The 20612-nt window shown below is 37.0% G+C and overlaps 3 protein-coding genes across 5 annotated transcripts in view; 1 reads left to right on the top strand and 2 right to left on the bottom strand.

Moving 5' to 3' along the window:
* heatr5b (HEAT repeat containing 5B) overlaps positions 1-20612 on the top strand; it is a 58926-nt gene that overhangs the window by 6896 nt on the left and 31418 nt on the right. For both annotated transcript variants that reach the window (XM_028468691.1, XM_028468690.1), the window contains exon 2: positions 19269-19363. The gene's annotated coding sequence lies outside the window, so the exon portion shown is untranslated. The remainder of the gene's footprint in view (positions 1-19268; positions 19364-20612) is intronic.
* Positions 4157-14291, bottom strand: eif2ak2 (eukaryotic translation initiation factor 2-alpha kinase 2). Its single transcript, XM_028468692.1, has 19 exons — positions 14105-14291; positions 13490-13616; positions 13261-13412; positions 13054-13177; positions 12888-12961; positions 12474-12605; positions 12262-12382; positions 10997-11058; positions 9799-9895; positions 9616-9647; positions 9508-9550; positions 9372-9430; positions 7204-7323; positions 6962-7090; positions 6655-6871; positions 6433-6573; positions 5610-5711; positions 5261-5323; positions 4157-5055 (listed from the first exon to the last, which is right to left on the bottom strand). Exons 1-19 carry the CDS (start codon positions 14203-14205, stop codon positions 4918-4920), a joined length of 2034 nt encoding a protein of 677 aa, XP_028324493.1. The 5' UTR covers positions 14206-14291; the 3' UTR covers positions 4157-4917.
* gpatch11 (G patch domain containing 11) lies at positions 14959-18951 on the bottom strand. Of its 2 annotated transcripts, none has more exons than XM_028468697.1 (8): positions 18785-18951; positions 18258-18484; positions 18133-18174; positions 16966-17086; positions 16773-16863; positions 16499-16606; positions 16018-16099; positions 14959-15297 (listed from the first exon to the last, which is right to left on the bottom strand). In XM_028468697.1, exons 1-8 carry the CDS (start codon positions 18832-18834, stop codon positions 15242-15244), a joined length of 777 nt encoding a protein of 258 aa, XP_028324498.1. In that variant the 5' UTR covers positions 18835-18951; the 3' UTR covers positions 14959-15241. The 2 variants fall into 2 exon arrangements, with proteins under 2 accessions (XP_028324498.1, XP_028324499.1); XM_028468698.1 differs by having other exon boundaries at positions 18258-18479.

The following is a 20612-nucleotide window of genomic DNA, read 5'->3' as shown; positions in this document are numbered from 1 at the left end:
GATAATCATACTAAATATTACCAGCAACTCACAAAACGACAACTTAAAACACACAAAATAAGAGAAAAATATACTGAATATTATAAAGAACAGGCAAAATACACAAAATGACACCAAAAACACACGCACCAAGAGAGAAAAATACCATTACCAGAATCACACAGAACGACAACAAAGACACACTAAAAGAGAGAAAAATACACAAGATCACAACAAAATACACAAAAATAACAGAGAAACATACTAACGACATAAGAAACACACAAATGACAACAAAAACACACACAAATAAGTGAAAAAATATACTCAATAATAAAAAGAACAGACAAACAAGAACAAAATACACAAAATGACACTAAAAACACACACAATGATGATATAAATCTTGATTTGAACATGAACAGAAAATATGAAGGTCAGGGAGTGACAGGAAATGATAGAAACTATAGAAATAAATATATTCAGGAGGCACTAAATACTGTTTAATTCAATTTATTTACAAAATGAGATTCTTTAAAATGTGTGTTATCACTCAATCCTTCCATCATTATGATCTATAATTGTTTTCACAGAATTCTGGGCAAAATGTGGGAGTCAGGCATAAGGGGGGTACTTGAACGGGAGTACTAGGGCCAAAAAAGTTTGAGAACCACTGATCTAATAAATAAATGAATAATTACCAAAACTTCTTTGCACTGAATATCATTTGTTCAGTTACACAGGATTGTTGAAGTTTTTTTCTCTAATGCAGTTTGTTTTCTAGGATCCTCTGGGGTCAGTGATTCAAGAGCTGGATGTTAGACCCTAGGAGATGTTTGGACACTTTCACTACTGGCACCGAGACCACATGTGGTTTAAAGTCAAACATAACAAAGTGGCTCTGCTCAGATGATGCAGCTAAGAACAAATAACAGAAAAACAGCAAGGCTCTAACATCGGTGTGAAGAAGGCTGTGTGGGTAAAAGTAAAAATGAACACAGTAAAGAAAATATTATTCTGTTTATTTTCATTTCAGTGGATGCAGACAAAGTAGTTTGAAGGGGGGAAAAAAGAGAAAACCAGTATGATCTTGAATGAATTACCACTCCAGACACGGCAGTTTATTGAACTGGAATAATGTCATTTGGATATGCACCATGTAGACTTTGTGACCGTAGTTAGTCTAAGACACAAAAGCAAATATTCATCCCAAACATTAAACTGACTCTCAACTTGAATTACAGACATCTTAACTGAACAACTATCGACTACTACTAACTACTACTACTGGGAATGAAAGGCGGTTTAGAAGCTGCGTATGAAATAAAAAGATACCCCTGAGCACGTGCTATCTGCATGCACCTTATTATACTATTATTTTATTATTACTACTTGATATCTGATGTAGTAACAACTGCTTTCTGTTTGACAATGAAAAAGCAGCCCTAAACATTTTTTATTAATTTGACCTGTAAGATTTTTTATCCTTAGTTTTATTGTCAGTAGACAGTCCATCAGCCCAACTAAGTTTTGTTTTTGTTTTTAGAGAAATTTTCCCATAACATGGCGATTTTAGATACTTTTTTTCAAAGCACTTTAAGTCCTAGTGGTATGGAAAAGCAAAATTAATTTTGATAGAAAATAGTACCCAACAATCAGTTTGATATATGACATGTATGGTCGAATGTTTGTAGTATAAGAGGAAAATGAAAATAAAGTCAACATTTCTATCAGCCTGTGAAAGCAGCTTTGGCTTTTTCCGTATTGTTACGTCATGGGGGGACGAGACTTCAGCTGCCTGTTTCTGACATGCAATTACTTAATAATAATGAATTTTATTTATAATGCACTTTACATTTCAAATAAAATCTCAAAGTGCTACATAGTAAACAGGATAAAAATACAATACAACAATAAAAGCAGGATAAGTTAAAATTAGCTATAGGCTTTTTTAAAAAGGAAGGTCTTTAGTCCTTTTTTAAAAGCATCCACCGTCTGTGGAGACCTAAGGTGGTCAGGAAGGGCGTTCCACAGACGAGGAGCGACAGCTTCGAAAGCCCTGTCCCCCATGGTCATGAGCCACGTCCTGGGCGCGAGCAGACGGTGCTGTTGGCCTGACCGGGTCCTGGTTGAGGTGTGTGGTGTGAGGAGGTCAGTGAGGTAGGTGGGGGCATCACCGTGCAGACAGTGGTGGGTGTGCAGGAGGACCTTGTACTCTATGCGGGCAGAGATGGGGAGCCAGTGGAGAGTGCGGAGTATGGGGGTGATGTGATCGTATTTCCGCACCCTCATCAGGACCCTGGCAGCGCTGTTTTGGACATACTGGAGTTTTTGGATGTTCCTGCCAGGGATCCCGATGAGGAGTGCGTTACAGTAGTCTCTGCAGCCGAAAGGGAGAGGAAAGGACGGAGTTTTGAGATGTTACGGAGGTGAAAGAAAGAGGTTTTGCATATGTGGGTGACATGGTTGTCGAAGGAGAGGTGGGGGTCAAACTTCACCCCAAGGTTGGTAATGGAGGGAGAGAGGGGAATGCTGTGGCCAAAAATTGAAACTGAGGCGATGGGGGAGGCACGGAGTTGTTGAGGGGTACCAGTTTGGATGGCTTCTGTTTTTGAGCCATTCAGCTGCAAGAAGTTTTGTCTCATCCATGCGCTTATCTCCTCCAGGCAGGAGCTGAGACGAGTGAGGGTGAGAGAGGGGGACCCAGAGGGGGAGACCTTGAGGTAGAGTTGTGTCGTCAGCGTAGCAGTGGAAGTTAATTCCGTGCCTGCCGACGACACACCCGAGGGGAAGCATGTAAATAGTGAAGAGGGTGGGGCCGAGCACGGAGCCCAGGGGGACCCCACAGGTGACAGTGTGGGGGCGGGATTTACTTCACACTTGTTTGGATTGGCTCGTGCCTGGTGTCAGTGCATAGGTCTGGTCCTCCCAAGTCTGAAAATATGCCTTTCTTGGCGGTAGAGTCTGAATTGGCCCTGGAAGTCATGCTCAGTGCTTAGAGCCTGAATTCAATCTAGGAGGTGAACACCGACAAGAAGGTAAACACATAGACATGAGTAAATGAGCTCAAAACGATAACCCTGAGCCGTATCATTTTCACTCATTCTCACATTGCACTACTAACTACTTAGTAGTAGTAATAAGTAAGTAGTAAGTACTTACTAGGTTTTTTTTACTATTTCCAAAAAGTGTGCATTTCGCCTCCAGCTGGTATCAATTCAGACTCTACCGCCAAGAGAGGCACATTTTCAGACTCAAGAGGACCTGACCTATCCACTGATACCAGACAGGGCCCAATCCAAGCTTTGAATGTAAAGTAATTGCATTCCAGAAACAGGTTACCGAAGTCAAGTCCCCTCTATGACGTCCTAATACGGAAAAAAGCCGAAGCTGAATTCACAGGCTGACGGTAGCACAGAGCTTAATGGAAATGTTGGCTTTATTTTCATTTTTCTCTCATACTACAAACATTTGACCATAAATGTCATATATCAAACTGATTGTTGAGTAATCTATGTTCTATTAAAATCAACTTGCTTTTCCATGCCACTAGGACGAAAGCAGTGAAATCAATAACAGTAAAGTTAACTATCATGCGATTTGCAATGAAATACTAGCAATCTTCCATTCAAACTTTTCTTAGTATTAAAAAGGAATGCAACTTTTTTTTTTTTTTTAAATCAAAAATTCTTAAGACCCAAAATACCTCTTAAGCCCCAGGCACGTTTCGCCCAAAAGTCACATACCCATAGCAAAAACCTTTTTTCTAAGCGTCTACATGACTTACATAGCTAATTTGTGTGAAGATTGAAGTTTGACCGTAAGTGCTTACAGATGATGTAGTCTGCCCAAAGAAATCTAGAGATTTACATCAAATATAAAGCCAATTCTTTATAGAGAAAGCTAAAAAAAGCAGAAATAATTGAACTAATGTAAGGACATCAACTGCATAAAGTTTGGTGATAATAATAAACATTAGGCCAAAAATACACGTTTTTGAACAAAAAAAGTTGGCGAAAGCAACAACTGATCCAAAGTTTTCCACAATTTTGGGAACAAGTGTGTAACTGTAATATGTGAGTCAAAATGAATCCAATCATTGTCTTATGGTTGATCACTAGGTGTTGCAATATGGCTTGAAATAAACTAATATCCATTTTTATTCAGGTTTCTGCTGTGCCATGCGTAATGCAATTTTTTGTTGTACTTTTTGATGTCATTACGCATGGGTGTTATTGAGCAGTGGTTTGACCAATCAGAATGTTTGACACAGTGTTGTAAAGCTCAGAACCTGTAGAAATTGGTGATATTAAACACTATGGGACCGGTCTTTAGCCCTGGCCAATCAGAGCTAGAAAAAGGAGGGACCAGCCATTTTAGAGCACGAGCGCTATGCGCTCATTGGACAGATTTCTGGACTGAGACATTGCTGGATATGTGTAATGGTGATATCTCTCTGATGACATGATTTTGATTTATCAAAACAAGGAATTTTATGCACATTGGAGCAACTTTTGATAAATAACAACAAAAGAATACATAATTTCTGACTTTTTCCGTGGTGTATTTTCTGATTTTGTGGCGTTGTTTTGGTATGTCACATACCCGACCTGTATTTCAGTGGATTCAGCTCAGCCTGTAGTTTCACGTAGGCTCTTGTTATAGAGCTCTGTGTTTATAATGGGACTCACAACAGCGGAAAAAGGCAGCGTTTGAAGAGTTGTCTACTGTTCCACCTTTGAACATTATGGCCTGGTGTGTGTGCTGTGGTCTTTTGTTCTGAATGCGGGTTGGTTACAGTTTTAGCTGAGTTTCTTAGGATTACGAAGAGTTATAGAATGTGTGATTTCATTCATTCTTTACAACATTTGGACCCTTCAGAGTCAAGGAAGCTGGAGCTGCCCCCAACGGATCTGCCGCTGGGGGCAGCTGAAGAGGTTAATACGTCTTATTTTTACAACTTGCATCTGTAGGTATTGCCAGTGTTCGCTGGCACTCCTCCAAGTCTTTTTTGAGTTTACTTGCTTCTGGTCGCTCTTCTGGTTTCAAACACAGCATTGACTTTATTATTTGGCTCTGTGGAAACATCAACAAGAACAGAATGACTGATTATATCTTAAGATCTTATAAGATTTTCATTTTTGCTTTTCTTTTTACAAGAGCTGCCGAGACACTGGAAAGTCGTAACTATTTTTGATCAATTGTCATTTGCATATCTCAGAATACTAATGGGAAAAGAAACCCAGTTTATTTATTAATATTGAGAAAAAGGTCAACGTACCTCTTGATAAAAATGATTGCAAAATTTTACAGGAAAATTCTGGCTCCTTGCATCTTCCCAAAGCTGGAAACAATGCATAAGTACATAGAACAAAATTAATTAATTCACTTACAATAACAACAATTACAGTAATAGAAAGTGGATTTTGATTATCTTGTTTGATCTTTTGCAGACTTCATGTTAGCTCTGGTTTGCACCTGAATCTGTGATATTTATTTATTTGTGACTACTGTAATGGACCAATAACAAGCATAAATAGGGCCTAATTTGTACAAATTTCAGTACCTTAGATTCCATCAAAATAATATAAATACAGCATCACTTTGTAAAGTGCATTAATACAGCTTACCTTTGCTCTTTCATGCCCGGTAGAGAGATTCCACAGGAGTTCAAAATGAATGAGCCCCAAAGCAAAGATGTCTACTTTCCTGTCATATGTGGCTCTGCCTCTCTGCAGTACAACAAGGTGACAAAAGATGCAACAGGAGTTACACGGTTCACAACATTTACTGTGAGATTCAGTCAAATAGTAGATTAAGTATCAGGTTTGGGATCAATTACAATTACATCTTTAATTATCCATGTTAAATTACAACTCAATTACAATTACGTTGAATGGCATTTTTTCCAATTACATACAAAATTACAATGTCAAATTACCCCTGTAAGTCAATTACAATTATGTTCTCAGTTACTTAACTTTAATTACAATTAATCACAATTACTGGGCCTATAATGAATAAGCCCATGAAACGTAAGCTCTCTCGTGTTAGCTTTCTGTTAGCATCTCTTGTGATAGCGGGTCAGTTTTGACCCATGTTTTAAATTAAATGTAAAAATTTAAAAAATATTATATATCATTTAATCAGTATACTCGTAGATTTATATATATTTTTTTAAATGGTAAAATTAACTTTAAGAGAAGGGACAGGTATAGTCAGTAAACTTGATATGAAACATATTTGAATAATTGTAAGCCATAGAACTGTCACATGGTTCCACAGTTTTGTGTTTAATGAAATTGTAATCAACTTTTTTTTTTTTAAATACAATTTCCATGCTAATTACAATTACAAATATAATTGTCATAATTGTAATTAATCATCAATTTCACAATTACAATTATAATTGACCCCAACCCTAGAAAGCTACTGATTACTGGTTAATCTCACCTGTTCAGGAGCCATGTAAGATCGAGTTCCCTTATACGCCGTTCTCTCCACCAAGTTTTCTTTGTCATCATTATCAACAGTGACCAAACCAAAATCCCCTAACTTGACGTTTTCATGCAAATCAAACAGGATGTTGGCAGGCTAAGCGTGGGGAAATGCATAGACATTAGTGATGATCAGTGAAAGTGAAGGTGTTGTTTTATTGGCCTTTCTTCGTCTCACCTTGAGGTCCCTGTGAATGAGCATATTTCCATGAATGTATTCTACTCCGCTAACGACCTGTAGAGCAATCTTCATACTTTCCTCTCTTCTCTTGGAGTCCTGCAGAGATTTCTTCACATTCTGAACATTCTTCTCATCGATCCACACTTTTAGTGTTCTGGTGTTGCATAACTCCATCTGAATATAAAGGTACTTTAAAGAAGAGTCAGTGGAGGACCTGTAGACGAGAGCACAAATGATCAGATAACTGTTGTGTTTACACTACATACAGATTAGCTTAAGATTTTAAAACCTTGTCAAGACTTACTGTGAAGAGCTGACACTGTCAGTCGAAATCTCGCTCTCATACTCAGTGTCCTCTATCCAGCACGTGTAATATCGAACTATGTTGACATGAAAGAGGTCCGATAACGCTTCCACTTCTCGCAAAGCTTTTCTATTCACAGAGGTAAAAAAAAAACAAACATACAAATACACACAAAACATTTAGTTTTGTTTTACAATTCATTTGTATGTTTACCTAAAAACAGAATAATCTATTTGACTTACTCTTTGCACTGGACGATTTTGATAGCAAAATACCGATTCAGCAGTTTCTGCTTGGCTTTAAAAACACGACCAAAGCCTCCTTTTCCAAGCCGCTCGATTGAATCATAATCCGTTGTAAACCTGATGAAGTGAACAAAAAATGTGTTAAGATCACTATTTCTATACATAATGCCAGTAACAACATATGAAAGTTGTGATCAAACATAATTAAAATCAAAAAAGGCATTAAATTAATAGTATCAAGCTTTTAAACAATAAATAATATGAAAATCTGAATCCAATCCACGTTTGGTATGACTTTTAAAACCATATTTTCATTGGATGTAGATTTACTAAAAATACCTTTCACTTTATGCAACCACATTGAGAATTAATAATGGTAGCAGACATTCTTGTTATAGCAATGAAAGTGTGGGCCCAGCACAGGTAGGCTCTAAGAGAGCATTAGTAAAACATAACAATGACAGACCACCACACACACTCCCATTTTGTCCTACAGGCAATTTCGAGACTCCAATCAATCTAACAGTTTATATAATATAATATTTAAAGATCAAATGTAATTGTTATTGTAATTTATCTTTTAATAAACTGGCTTATCATGGAAATGTATTTGGTGTAACACATTTTTAGTGTGTCTTGACCCCTGACCAGGGCTAGACCAGGACTTATTTTCAGCTCTGGGGTTTAATGCCTCAGACCAGCCCATTTTAGATTATGACCTATTATTAATGTATTATGTATTTTTCTAAAACACTTCCTATTCAGTGTTTAGTACATTATTTCACAGTGTAGATTTATAACAACATGAATGTAAATCTCCATAATTCATCTGATTCTACACTTATCAATGATTTGAGGTTATTTTTTAATAGCGGATGTGCTTCTGCTGCCTGTGGCAGGTAGTCTGAACTGTGGATGTGACATGAAGCGGGAGATAAACAGCAGCAGGAAACCATGTCTTTCCTCAAGGAAAGGAAACCAGGTTTCCAAAAACGCAAAGAAAGAAAAGAGAAGGAGAGAAGGCGAAATGAGGGAAATTAACTGCTTACTCATCTTTAGAGGTGAGCTTTAGAACGCACATCTTTTTTAGGCAATTGGTTATCTTTGCGCATTTAAATGCTGGAACATTCCTTTTGCACATCAAATCTTAATTGGAAATAAAATAATTTATAAAAAATGATTTTGAAAACAAGATTTTGCTGCCACAAAGTATTTTTTCATAACACCCTCCCCACCCCCACTAAATTGCAGCAAAAGTATGTCACAAACACAATATTCAATATACAGTACCACTAAAATATAGTCAAACAGATTTATAAAATACAAGCAATGGACATGGAGTCATTTGGTTATTGTGAAGAAAAAACAAAGCTTATATAATAATGCAAGAATACTAGTTTAGTTTCCGGGAGAAAAACACTGTACATTTGTTGAACTGTGTACTCCAGCTCTGATCATTTACTGCTACAGCTAATAAAAATGAGATGGTATAAACTGATTATCCAACAATTATTTGAAAGAGATATATGCAAGTCAGAATAAGTGAGCTTAAATTCAGATTCTTTATTTTTTTCAAATATTTTAGTAGGGACTCAGGGCTAATGGGGTGCAGGGGGGCAGATGAAAGGGGGTGCAGCCACGCCCCCTCGCACCCCTAGTTCCTATGTAAATGTGACTGATTGAGTCCACGGATGCGTTATGTCAGGGTGCTTCAGCAAAAAAAAGGAAAAAGCTGTCAGCCCAGCGACATTATTGAACACCGGCCCTCGCAGCACAAACATCAGACCTGCCCACAGGGGGTTGTCCCGGTCCTCCGCTCCGCGCCTGCCCCTGCTGAACCCCTGACACTGACTCAGGAAGAAGAGAAACTTTATATGTATGTCAATAAATAAAGAAATCTGTCTTAGTTGACCTCATTCATGAGTGCAAAGAACAGATAATGCTGCTTTGAAAACAATTGGTGATCCGATCACAACAAAAATGTATGTGATTTTATTTTTTTTTTTGGGAGGATAATTACTGAACAAATATACTTACAACAATTTTATTTCCTCTCACTTTTCCGGCTGTGACACATTTGTCTCACATTCACGCAAACCTGCTTTTGAGATGAATCCAACTATAGCAGGCACTCAGCGTTGGTCACATATAGAACTTCTCCTTACCGAGATGTTTTTGACTGGACGGGTGGTTTCTGATTCTGCTCTTTGACGGTTTCTACCACCTTAACAAAGGGTACAAAACTCAAGTTGTTATACAAGGAACGACAAGAGCATGAATATTACTCTCACAGAATCATACCTTGTTGTTGTTTATGGGAAACTTTGGAAAATTAGCAGCAATTCTAAAAAGACAAAAACATCTAAATAAATGTTCAACTTTACAGAGGGTTTCCAAATGTTATTTTACCTTATTTTAGGTTTTACATCCGGACTTTGAACCTTGGTAATGAAAAGAACAAAAATGTTTTATCAAACATACAACAACACTGAAACAGCAATAAGAGAGTAAAATTACACACTTTCAAAGTATAGATCATGTAGCTATTATTATGACTATTTCAGTCTATGATGTTAATAAGGAATAACAGACCTGATGCTTAGGTTGAATTGATGAATTGGTGAAAACAACTGAATCAGTGGTCGGTGCTGATGGACTGGATTTTGCACAGCCAGAGTCCCTAGGTAGGCTTAAAACATAGCATGGCACAAATCAGGACAGTTTTTGTTTTTAACCATGAGGTAAAAGCTTTTTATTTTAGACTTGACATTCATTTTTCTGCCTACTAGCACCTGTAGCTGTTACTAGCTACACAACATTTATATGAGTCACTATGTTTTGGTTGAGAGATGTTGGAGATCTTTGTTGCTGCCGTACATGCCAGTGGGCATAAGAGGCACTAAGAATAATAATAATACATTTTACTGGAAAACCAGTGCCTTTAGTACAATTTTATACAATGCATGGTATAAAACCACAACAAGAATACTAGACTACATCAAGGTGTACGACACTACATGTCAATATTCAAATTTAACAAATTACAAGGCTACATTCAAAGCTCTAATGCTTGTAGAATGTAATAAAGATCTTAGTAACAGCCAGACAGGGTGTCATAGATGCAAGTTGAAAACTTGGTTTTTATGAGGCTTCAATTTTGAAAGGTGCAACAAGAAACTTTATTTTCTGCATGTTGGGTACTTGACTGCAGAGGGGAAAGTAACGGATTACAAGTACTCACGTTACTGTAATTGAGTTGCAGGGTACGGGTACTTGTACTTTTTTGGGTATATTTCCAAGTCAGTAATTTTACTAGTGCGTTGTACTTGTATGTTTTAAATTTCTACATCCAACCGTTACTGAGTACATTTTATATATATATATGTTTTTTAAAGTGATCAACAGACATTGTGAAACTACAAAAAAATCAAATAACCCAAACAGCATTGAATGGAGGTTATTTTCTCAGTTTTAGAGTTCATAAATGTAGCTACACTTAGAGCCTGATAATTTGTATTAATTGAATTCATTGGTGTTATTTTATTGAAAAAATAATTGTACATTTTGACAAAACTTTTATTTTATACAGATGCCTTTGTGGAAAATAAATTAAGTTCCAATTGTGCAAGATCTCATCTCTTCCTTTTTAAGTTTATACATGAGATGTTTACTGTATGCAAGGGAACAAGGATCACATCTAGTAGAAATAACTCTGTTATAACTCAAATCAACCTGCATGTGTCAGATATTAATGTCAAGCCTTGTCTATAATACTTGGTGAGTTCCTCACTGTGAGCTGGTTGGTGGAGACTGCTTGGGCGAAGAATCCTCTGCAGACAAACCTGAATTTACCTGGAAACAAACAAATGTAAAAATTGGTGGTATTTTAATTCTTTATGGTGTTTGTTGAAAAACAGCTGTTTCGATACGTGTGGAAACCAAGGATGCTGATGGGGAGTATACAGGTGCACGGGCACAGTTCTATGAATGACACGTATCGGTAAATTAGCTTTGTTCTGAAGTCTTTTATGTAATAATAAAATAACCAGCGATTTTAGCTACAGCAGGCCTCAGATTTATGATTTTATTGTTCTTTGAACAATCCTCAATAAAACAATATAACTTATTAAAAATAAAAACTCAAGTCTGAGTCTTATAGTTGCTAGCACTCTCTTATACAGACATAATTAAAATTGCTTGATTTTTGACAAAGATATGAATAATTATGTTATTCCTACAGTGGCCATCCACATCACTCACCCTCGTCTATAGAATGGCTTCGAGCACAAAAAGGATACCACGATTTGAGAATACCGTATTTTTCGGCGTATAGGACGCTATTTTTGTCCTTTAAAGTTGAGGGTGCGGCCAATGCAGTGGTGCGCTCTGTGTGAATTTTTTAGTCAATCACACACGTGTCCAGTGAAAGTGGGTGTTGAGAGGTAGAATATTACTGACAGTCACCCCTCCAGTGGAATGACTGAACCGTAACAACCACTGAACATCACGGTGAACTGAACGTATATAAACGAGCTTCGGATAATGTGGGAAAAGTAAAAGGGCACCTTCGTTAGCCAATAGGGTGCGGCCTTTACGTGAATTTTTCTTGGAAAATTGCTAAATTATTGGAATGCGGCCAATACAGCGGTGCGTTCAATAGCCTGGAAAATACGGTATATACCAACTGGGGGTGTTCTAGGGGGTCTAGTTAACCATCGTAGCAAGTCAAACCTTAGATGTAGTTAGTGTTGAATAAAAAAAAAAATTCTGGGTCCATGCTTCTGGACTAAGGGGACCATGATGGTGCTTGTAGCTTTACAAGTATTGATTACGCTAATAAATCCAGTCATTTGTTTAAGGCGATGAAAGAAACAAATTGAGTTATGTCTAATTCATTGGAAACACCAGCAATAAAAGTCTGACCCCGACACAAGCTATGCAACTAATGCAGGCACAATCTATACATGTGAATAAGAGGATTGGAACAGAAAGACAGAAATCAACATTGTAGTTAATGTTACAGAATGTTTGGGATTAAAAATGACTTCTTCTGACCGCTGACTTCTCCTGTAGAGCAGACAAAGCCAGCTTTGCTGCATTTTGCTTGGCCTCCTTGACAGTCTTGCCTTCGCCCTCAGGGTATTCGATGTTGTTGATCTGTAGTTTGTAGACAAACCTAAATGAGTAAGGGGAGAAAATACTTAGATGGAAAATTGCAGCCATGCCAATTCATAGGATTCTCACAGGGGAAATGTAAACGGACTCACCAGTAGTTATGAGCGGGGCCGGATCTTTTCACTTCGATGTACGTATGGCTGTATCGTTTCTTCTGAATGTAATTATGGAGCAACGCTGTGAAGTTGGGTTCATTGACACTGCACGTTTCCATTTTCAGATTGCTGCAATAACCAGGATAGAAAATTGTTATATCTATAAAACAGAGAAGTGCAAAGAGGATAATATCTGTTTCATCGTCTTCTAAAAAGGTGCTAACAATGTTGTGCACAAAGTAAAGCTAAAATTGGAAAATGCATAATCTTTACATTTAAACCTTGAAATATAAATATTTCCAAGCTATCATTATAAACGGAAATTAAGATATGTTTTTGAAAATGAAGTGATGAAATATTCTCATGCCCAACCAACAGAATTAAACATTTCATTGTTGTGGTCGCACTCACCAGATCTCAGACGTCTTTTGACCAACGTCCTCTTTTTTTTGCCTTGATGTAGGACTACAGAGGTGATCGCCACTCTTTAAAGACAAAAAGACCACAGATATACGTTTTTTAACCAAATAATAATAATCATTTTCTGCACTTTGTGTTGAACTATAAAAATACTGACCTCTGTAGTTTTGCTCCCACATATTTCATTATAAGCCATCTTAGCTGCTGCTTCCTTAGCTTCTTTCCTTGTCTTCCCATGAGCCTCTGGATATTCTACATCACCAACAATAAACCTACAACATCTGATGCAGATATCAGTCATATTATTAATGTGAATGCCAAATTACCAATGAACTTAGATTTCGGATACAGATTCCATTCTTACTGTGTAGCAATGAGTGACACTATTTTGGTCGTCTCCACATGCTTTATTCTCAACTTGTGCTTCTGTCCGTGCTCATTGAGCCAAGACACAAAGTTAGTGGTATTTATCGGTTGAACCTCTGCAGTAGAAACATCTTTCACCTCCTCAACAACCTGTGAAAGTGATCAACAGTTCATAAGAACAACAAAGGTATAAAGTCATCAAATACAGTACATCCGTGTGATCTTACTTCATGAGATGATTCCTCCTGTAAGCCCATGTAGGCATTCTTAGCAGCATTTTGTTTGGCCTCCTTCTTGTTTAGGCCCACACCATCAGGGAAGACTGTTCCATTCACTACAGCTCTTATTGAAAAACTGCAAGATAAAAGTAGACATATTTAATTAGCGTTAATTAAATGTTTCTAGCACACAGCAGGTTTTGGGTAGCAGATACGTCTTGGCAGATTTCTCTTCCAAACACATTGACAGTAGAGCTGGGCAATATATCCAGATTCAAAATATATCAAGTTTTCTATTTTCTAATTACAATATTGCGTATATTGATATATTTTCTTAGCCTATTTTGTAACAAGCCACACTACAGAACGCACTCACACGTGCTGTCCCTTACAGGAGAAAAAGCCAAAAGTGGCAATGCAGCTGATATTTTAATCAATAATGCTCTTTAACTTTTAACTATGTGATTGTACAATGTGTTGTGTATGTTATATATAAGGTATAGGACTATGATAAAAGATCAATGACGAAAACTGCCAATGAACCCAGAGCATTAAAACTGCCATTGACTGCTCCAGTACTTCATACAGTCTGATTCATGCTGGATATGTTTCTACTAGACTTACGTTATCGCTGGCCAGACTGCTGCGACGTCCTCATATTTCACCGCAAAGCCTCGTTTCTGGGCGAACTCGTTGAGTTTGGCCACATAGTTTTTAGTTTCCATTATACATTACGCGACAGTGGGTTTATTCTCTGTAAGTAACGCACAACCGTCCTCCATTAAACCGTGAACGTCACTTCCGCGTTTATGCCAACTTTCGTTTTCCCAAAATGACGTCACATGAGACGTTCAAATCACATACATTAGTGAATATATTTTTTTTTTTAAATTGGGGTGTGGGGGGGGGGTTTAATAAGAATTTTATATAGTTAGTATAAATCAGAGTCGGGGCCACAAAAATGCGATTGTGTCAACTGAGGGCAAAGACCAATCTGAGCATTAATGCTAATTTGTGTGCTTTTTCTTCACCGTTTTTATATTTGTTGTGTTGGGTGTTTTTGTAGTTATTTTGCCCATTTGTATTGTTTTGTACATTTTCTTAAATTGTTATGTGCATTTTTTGTCAGTTTGTGTTTTTAGTCATTTTTATCTTATTTTATATTATTGTGCGTTTTTTTTTCTAGTCGTCTTGTCTGTTGTGAGTCATTTTGTGTATTTTTCCTGTTTTTTGTCATTTTGTGTTTTTGCTGTCCTTTTGTGCATTCACCTTGGGGGCCGGCTTTTGCCCATGTTTGATATAGAAAAATAAGGATCTCTCCACCCAAACTGTTACACAAAGTCAATGCCATTAACTTCACCAAAATGTCACATACGGTAGCTAATTAGAAATGTTCATGCAGGTCAGAACTTAATAAAAAGTTACATTCACCAAACACCTAGGAGAGCAAATCTAACTTGTAAAAGACACACATTGACAATAATTCAAAACTAGTTTAATAAGTTTGAACAATGAGAATTAATACATATGTAAAAGGTTGCAGAAAGCAAAACACAAATATATTTCATACATGTGTAAATATAGAAAGAGGTTGGAGAGTGGGAGAAACTCTATTTACAGAATAAATAAAGGGTATTTTTGTGTGAGCGGTCAATAGATAAATAGACACAAAATGTCTGTTACTCATTACTCCATAGAACACTGCAATGATGAATCCAGTTCCAGTTCCAGAGAGCTACTGTACATCCGACAGCATCAAGCTCAGTCATGGTCTGCAGCTGTATCTCCAGGGCAGTGAGAATCCAAGTCATCTTCATCTGTGTGAAAGAAAAAAACGAGATAATATACATATATCTCTCTAATAAATCAAAGATTTTGTATTTTGTGTGTGTGTGTGTGTGTGTGTGTGTGTTTGTGTGTGGCGCAAATATCTCCCTGAGGCGGTGTCTGTTCGACCTGAAACTTTTTTACAAGCTTGCACGCACGCACATTGTAACAGCACCTTAACACCTACAATAAACAGCACTAAACCATAATCACACACACGATAATCACCCTTGCACTAAGAGTGTTAAATGCTAAAAAAATTGTTTTATTTGTACAAATTTATGTCTTATCAATTTCTACCTAAACTGCTGCATTGGTACAAACTTTATTTATCAATTGATCATGCACATGTCCCACAGAATTAAACCAGGGAAATTGCACGTGCTATTTTACTTTGCACCTGCAAATAAACCCCTTTATAACACTATAGAGTGTGTACACCTCTTTGTACATCCAACCTTCAAACACATACTCATTTGACCTTAATTGACAACTCTACTTAAGCTCCCACATGAAAACATATTTCCGACGGGCACTGTACTAGTATTAATAATAATAATAATAATAATAATAATAATAATAATAATAATAATAATAATAATAATAAATAAGAAACATCAAACAGTCATGTAAAGGGTGAATCACTTTCACTTCAACCATTCCAGTGTTGCATATATGATTTCAGTGTGCAGCCTTGACATAACTCTCACCGTTATATGTGGTTCCACACCATATGCAATAAAAATGCACCCCTCTCAAATAGGATGTCAGAATTTGCAGCTTATCAAAAGGCTGTAAAAGAGAGAAACATGAAAGTATACATATTAATACCACACTTTCACCTTTGTATAATCTACCTGGGATTGTTTTTCTGAGCAACAGACTTTTATAAACAAGCTGGTAATATGGTTGGTAAAACAACAATGTCAGCAAATCCAAAAGTTTCCAACAGCAGTCAAATATTATTTAATTTATCTTGAGAAATCAGGTGTCAAACTCAGTTTAATACTAAATAGGCTAGAATGTAAACATCTTATCGGTAACTTTAGTAACAAACTACTCAATGAAGTTCCCTTTGAAAAACAACCACCCTGTATTTAATGTCGGCCACACATCATCCAACAAAGTTGAAAATATGTTGGAATTTTGATGATTGATCGCGTTATGAACTGAAACAAATACAGTACATACAGTTAGTTCCACAATGTCCTCTTGCTCATCCTGGTCCTCAAGTTCATCTTCCTCATCCTCATCCTTTGTTTGAATCCAGTACCAGTCTTCCCTTGGGACTGCAATGCCCTAAAATACAACATGACAGCATCCTTTATGAGAACTACTCAATGTTAACTTTAACTATTTAATACAGTTTTGTTCTGCCATTCTTTTTATTGAGCAACTCATTTCTAAGCAGCAACTGCATATGAAGATGTAATTGTCACGAAATAATAGTTAAATTCCATCCAACCTTCTGACTGTCAAGCTGTTCACATGATCGTTGGCTCCTCCTGAGATCACCTTCAATTTTTCGCTCTTCTCTTTCTGTTCTCACTCTTGACCTAAAAAAAAAAAAAATGGCATTTGATCACATGCACACGGTAAACTCTAAGATTATTATAAAATCATGTTATATTTTTTTAAGACACAGCTACAACTCCCACCTGAAAGCTTCCAGAGATTTGGTCTCATTCTGTTGTCTGGCTCGTACTTTCTGTCGATAATGTTCCAGTTCCTCCTCAGCTTTTCTTTTCTTAACCTCTTCCAATCCAATGCCACCTCGATCTGATTTAATGCAAGCAAAAAAAAAATATTAAACTGGTGCACATCCATGAACCTTCTATGTCTATTTAGCCTATTACGCTAGCAATGAAGCCGATGCAAACTAACAGGCATACCTGAGAAAAACAAGCACATACACACATTTGTCTACACAATAGTCCCTCCTATCGCCTTTCCTATCCACTTTTACTTAGCCACGTGATGTCATCCATGAGGTTAAGGAAAAGTGGATTAGAAGGGTGTTAGGAGACTTCCTAAAGAAGTTAGCGAAAGGCCATCACGTTGTTTGAACAATCAGATTCACTTCCACTAGGTGACGTAATAATCCGGCGGCAGCGAAGATTAGTGACATCTGTCGTGGTAGAAAAAACTACAAATTTTGGAAAATGGACGACTAAAAGCGCATTTATAACAGAAAAGAGACTACGAGGAACAAAAGTGAAACTGAAAGAACATCACATTGAGAATGGTTGCTCACACTCACCTTCCACTCAGAAATCAACTTTAATCCAAAATAAGTATAATATAATAAAATTTTTTGCAAGATATAGGCCTACATCACATTGCAGACATACAAACGTGCAACTGCACAAAGCATTCTGAGGTTAATTGAATATGTTGAATGAAAGATAATGTGGCTAAAAAATTTCAGTCATTGAGAGTTTCCGTTGAGCTCCGTCTCTTTAAATGATTTCACCACAAGGAATTGTGGGTCAGCATTATCTGGTCTCCTTTGGTAAAGGATGCATCAGTGTTTCCTAGGATAAAGGAGGTTATTAAGGAAACGTTAAGCCTCCCTTCCTTAGCTTTTAGAGCATTGGAATGCTCCTTATCATGGCCGCCACTTAAACACTTCCGGGAGTTAAGGAAACGTGGAAAGGAAAGGAGATAGAAGGGACTATTGGGACGCACCCTGTCAGATTTCAAGTCACAAACCAGTGAAAAAACTGAACACAGAGTTTGGTATTTGTGCAGTAGAAGTTAGACATGAAAATATAAGCTTGTTTGGCTCATGTATAAAATTACAAGTGTCATGATGCTATACTTGCCAGTTTTGATGTTCAGTGGAATTGGATCAACCCTGCCAGCCCCTGAAGAGGTAACACACATTACTCCACATATAAAACACTGAACAGATTTGATTCTCATCAACGCAGTGAAGAAAACAGCTTACCCTGCTTGCCGAGTCCTTGACCAGATTTGTAACCCATTTTCTGCAGAAGTGCAAAGCCTTTGTTCTCATTGCTGATGGTGCTTTGGAGAGCTGCTTCCCGGCTCTCCTTCTCCTGCTCCTTGTAGGTTTTCTGTCGGTTTTTCACGTTCTTCTCTTTGTGCTGTTCTTCCTTCTTCATGGCCTCTTTCACCCTCCTTGGCATACTGACCCCAGGTTTCACATCTTGGCTGACATAAGAGACAGGAAAAACATTAGCAGATCATTTTAACAAGCAATCTTGTTATTCTCTAACCACCATGATAGATAGATAGATAGATAGATAGATAGATAGATAGATAGATAGATAGATAGATAGATAGATAGATAGCTTTATTTCTGACTAGGGGTCCTTAAAAACCATACAAACACAAATACACATGAAATTCACTACAATATTAATTAATTATTCATTAATTTCTCTTTCGGAAACGATCACGTTCTATGTGTAGCCAATTACACACATAACATTACTTTTATGGAACACTCACAGTTTATTGAGAAACGCGTCGGACATGTAATCCTCTTCTTCATCGGACATTATGAACGTTTGAACCTGTAAATTACTGTCTGAAAGTATAATTTGAAACAAATACCCGGTTAACCATTCGGTCCCGCACCTTAAATGTTTAGTTCTCTTACAATAATCCTCCGAGTAGCTACAGATATCAACGTTTTCTGTTCCACCAAGTAACAACAGAAATTTTATCATGACTCATAAAAATAAGACCACATTTCTATTAGAGTAAAAAAGAAATAAAAATAAAGTAAAATTAATTCCTTTCAGTGTTATACTTTCACACAACTGCAGCGATTAGAAACACACATTGCTGCAGTTTTAAACTACCTTTTCAATACATTTGGTTCCTTTTCATGTCTGGATTTCATAACCTCTCTTTTTTGTGATTGATTTAGATGTATCATATCCATCTATACCAAGTGCTGACTAATATGTTATATGTCTCAATCTCACAGGCCCGTTAGAGTGCTTAGTGACGTTTTGACTTTCACACCGGACACATTTGAGTGCGACACCGCCGATGCTCGTCGTTCATCCCAGTTTCATCGAGGTAAGGTGAACAGTTTATGCTAAATGTGCTTCTGTTTTACACACCTGTGCGCTCATCTGTGTGTTTATGAGTTTATTCGTGTTGTGACAGACGCTGTTGGGGGCTTGACGTCATGTCTGAGTGAGAATGTCAAGCCCGAGTTGAGCTTGTTTCCCGTAGGAAGTAGCTAGCTTAGGGCTCGTTAGCCTCCTTTAGTGTCAACAGATGGACTCTGTTTTAGCTGCTAGCAGAAGACCACAAAGCTAACCACAGATATTAAACACATAATGCATACTGGTATTAGTGGGCAGATGTTGTAAGGACACAGAAGGAATTGAGGACACATCCAGACACAATGTTACCTGAGTTTTGCTGCTTTTATTTTTTATTATTATTATTATTATTATTATTATTATTATTATTATTATTGAGAATTATACGGGAAAAGTTGATCAACAGATTAGAGTGGTTAATGCTTATTATCATCATGAAGCCTCTCAGTAAAAAAATAAAATAATTATAAAACTCAAAATCTTATTTTCAAATGCACCGTTTAAAGGCTTACACACAAAGTTCATGCTGTAACAGCCTTCTATAACATGTTTATATTTATATTCAGACAGATAGTGAAATTATACAAAGTTAGTTAAGAATTTACAGCTTTGTTTTGGGTGAACCGTGAAATTAACTATCCAAACATTCAGATTTCTTTACTTTTCTGAAACTGTTCTGTAGTAGGTTTTAATAATTTCTGACAACATCATTGAGTACAGAATAGATGTCAGTCAACGGGTATATAAAACAATTAAAAATGCATTATATTTATAATGAGGCTTTGACTAAACGGAACCAAGAGTATTTACAGAATCGGGCCAAAAATCGTCTGATTAAGTCCCTTTCAGACTGGATTAAAAAATGATTTGATCTCAAATCAATTTCATAGGTTACATACACAAGGCACCTGATTGTGTTATCCGAATTGTATCAGATCAATATACAGTGAACTGAGTATGTCTTAAAGGAGCCGTATTATTTAAAATAAAAAAAAATCACTTTATAATTGTTTTGCTACAGTGATGTACATCCCTTTAGCCTCATTCAGAGGGCCAAAGTTGAAAAAGTTCTGTTTTCTGTTATTCCACATTGTGTAAAAAGTCAGCTCCAAACAGGCGAGTTGGATTTTTCTCGCGTTGTGACATCACACCTTGGAAACTCCTCCTCCTGACAATCCTAGCTCCTCCTACCCTATAAGAATGTGAGCTCAAACTGC

Source organism: Gouania willdenowi, chromosome 15 (assembly GCF_900634775.1).
Source record: "Gouania willdenowi chromosome 15, fGouWil2.1, whole genome shotgun sequence".
Taxonomy (NCBI): Eukaryota; Metazoa; Chordata; class Actinopteri; order Blenniiformes; family Gobiesocidae; genus Gouania; species Gouania willdenowi.
Note: the sequence above shows the minus strand (reverse complement) of the source record. Positions and strands in the feature narration are given on the sequence as shown.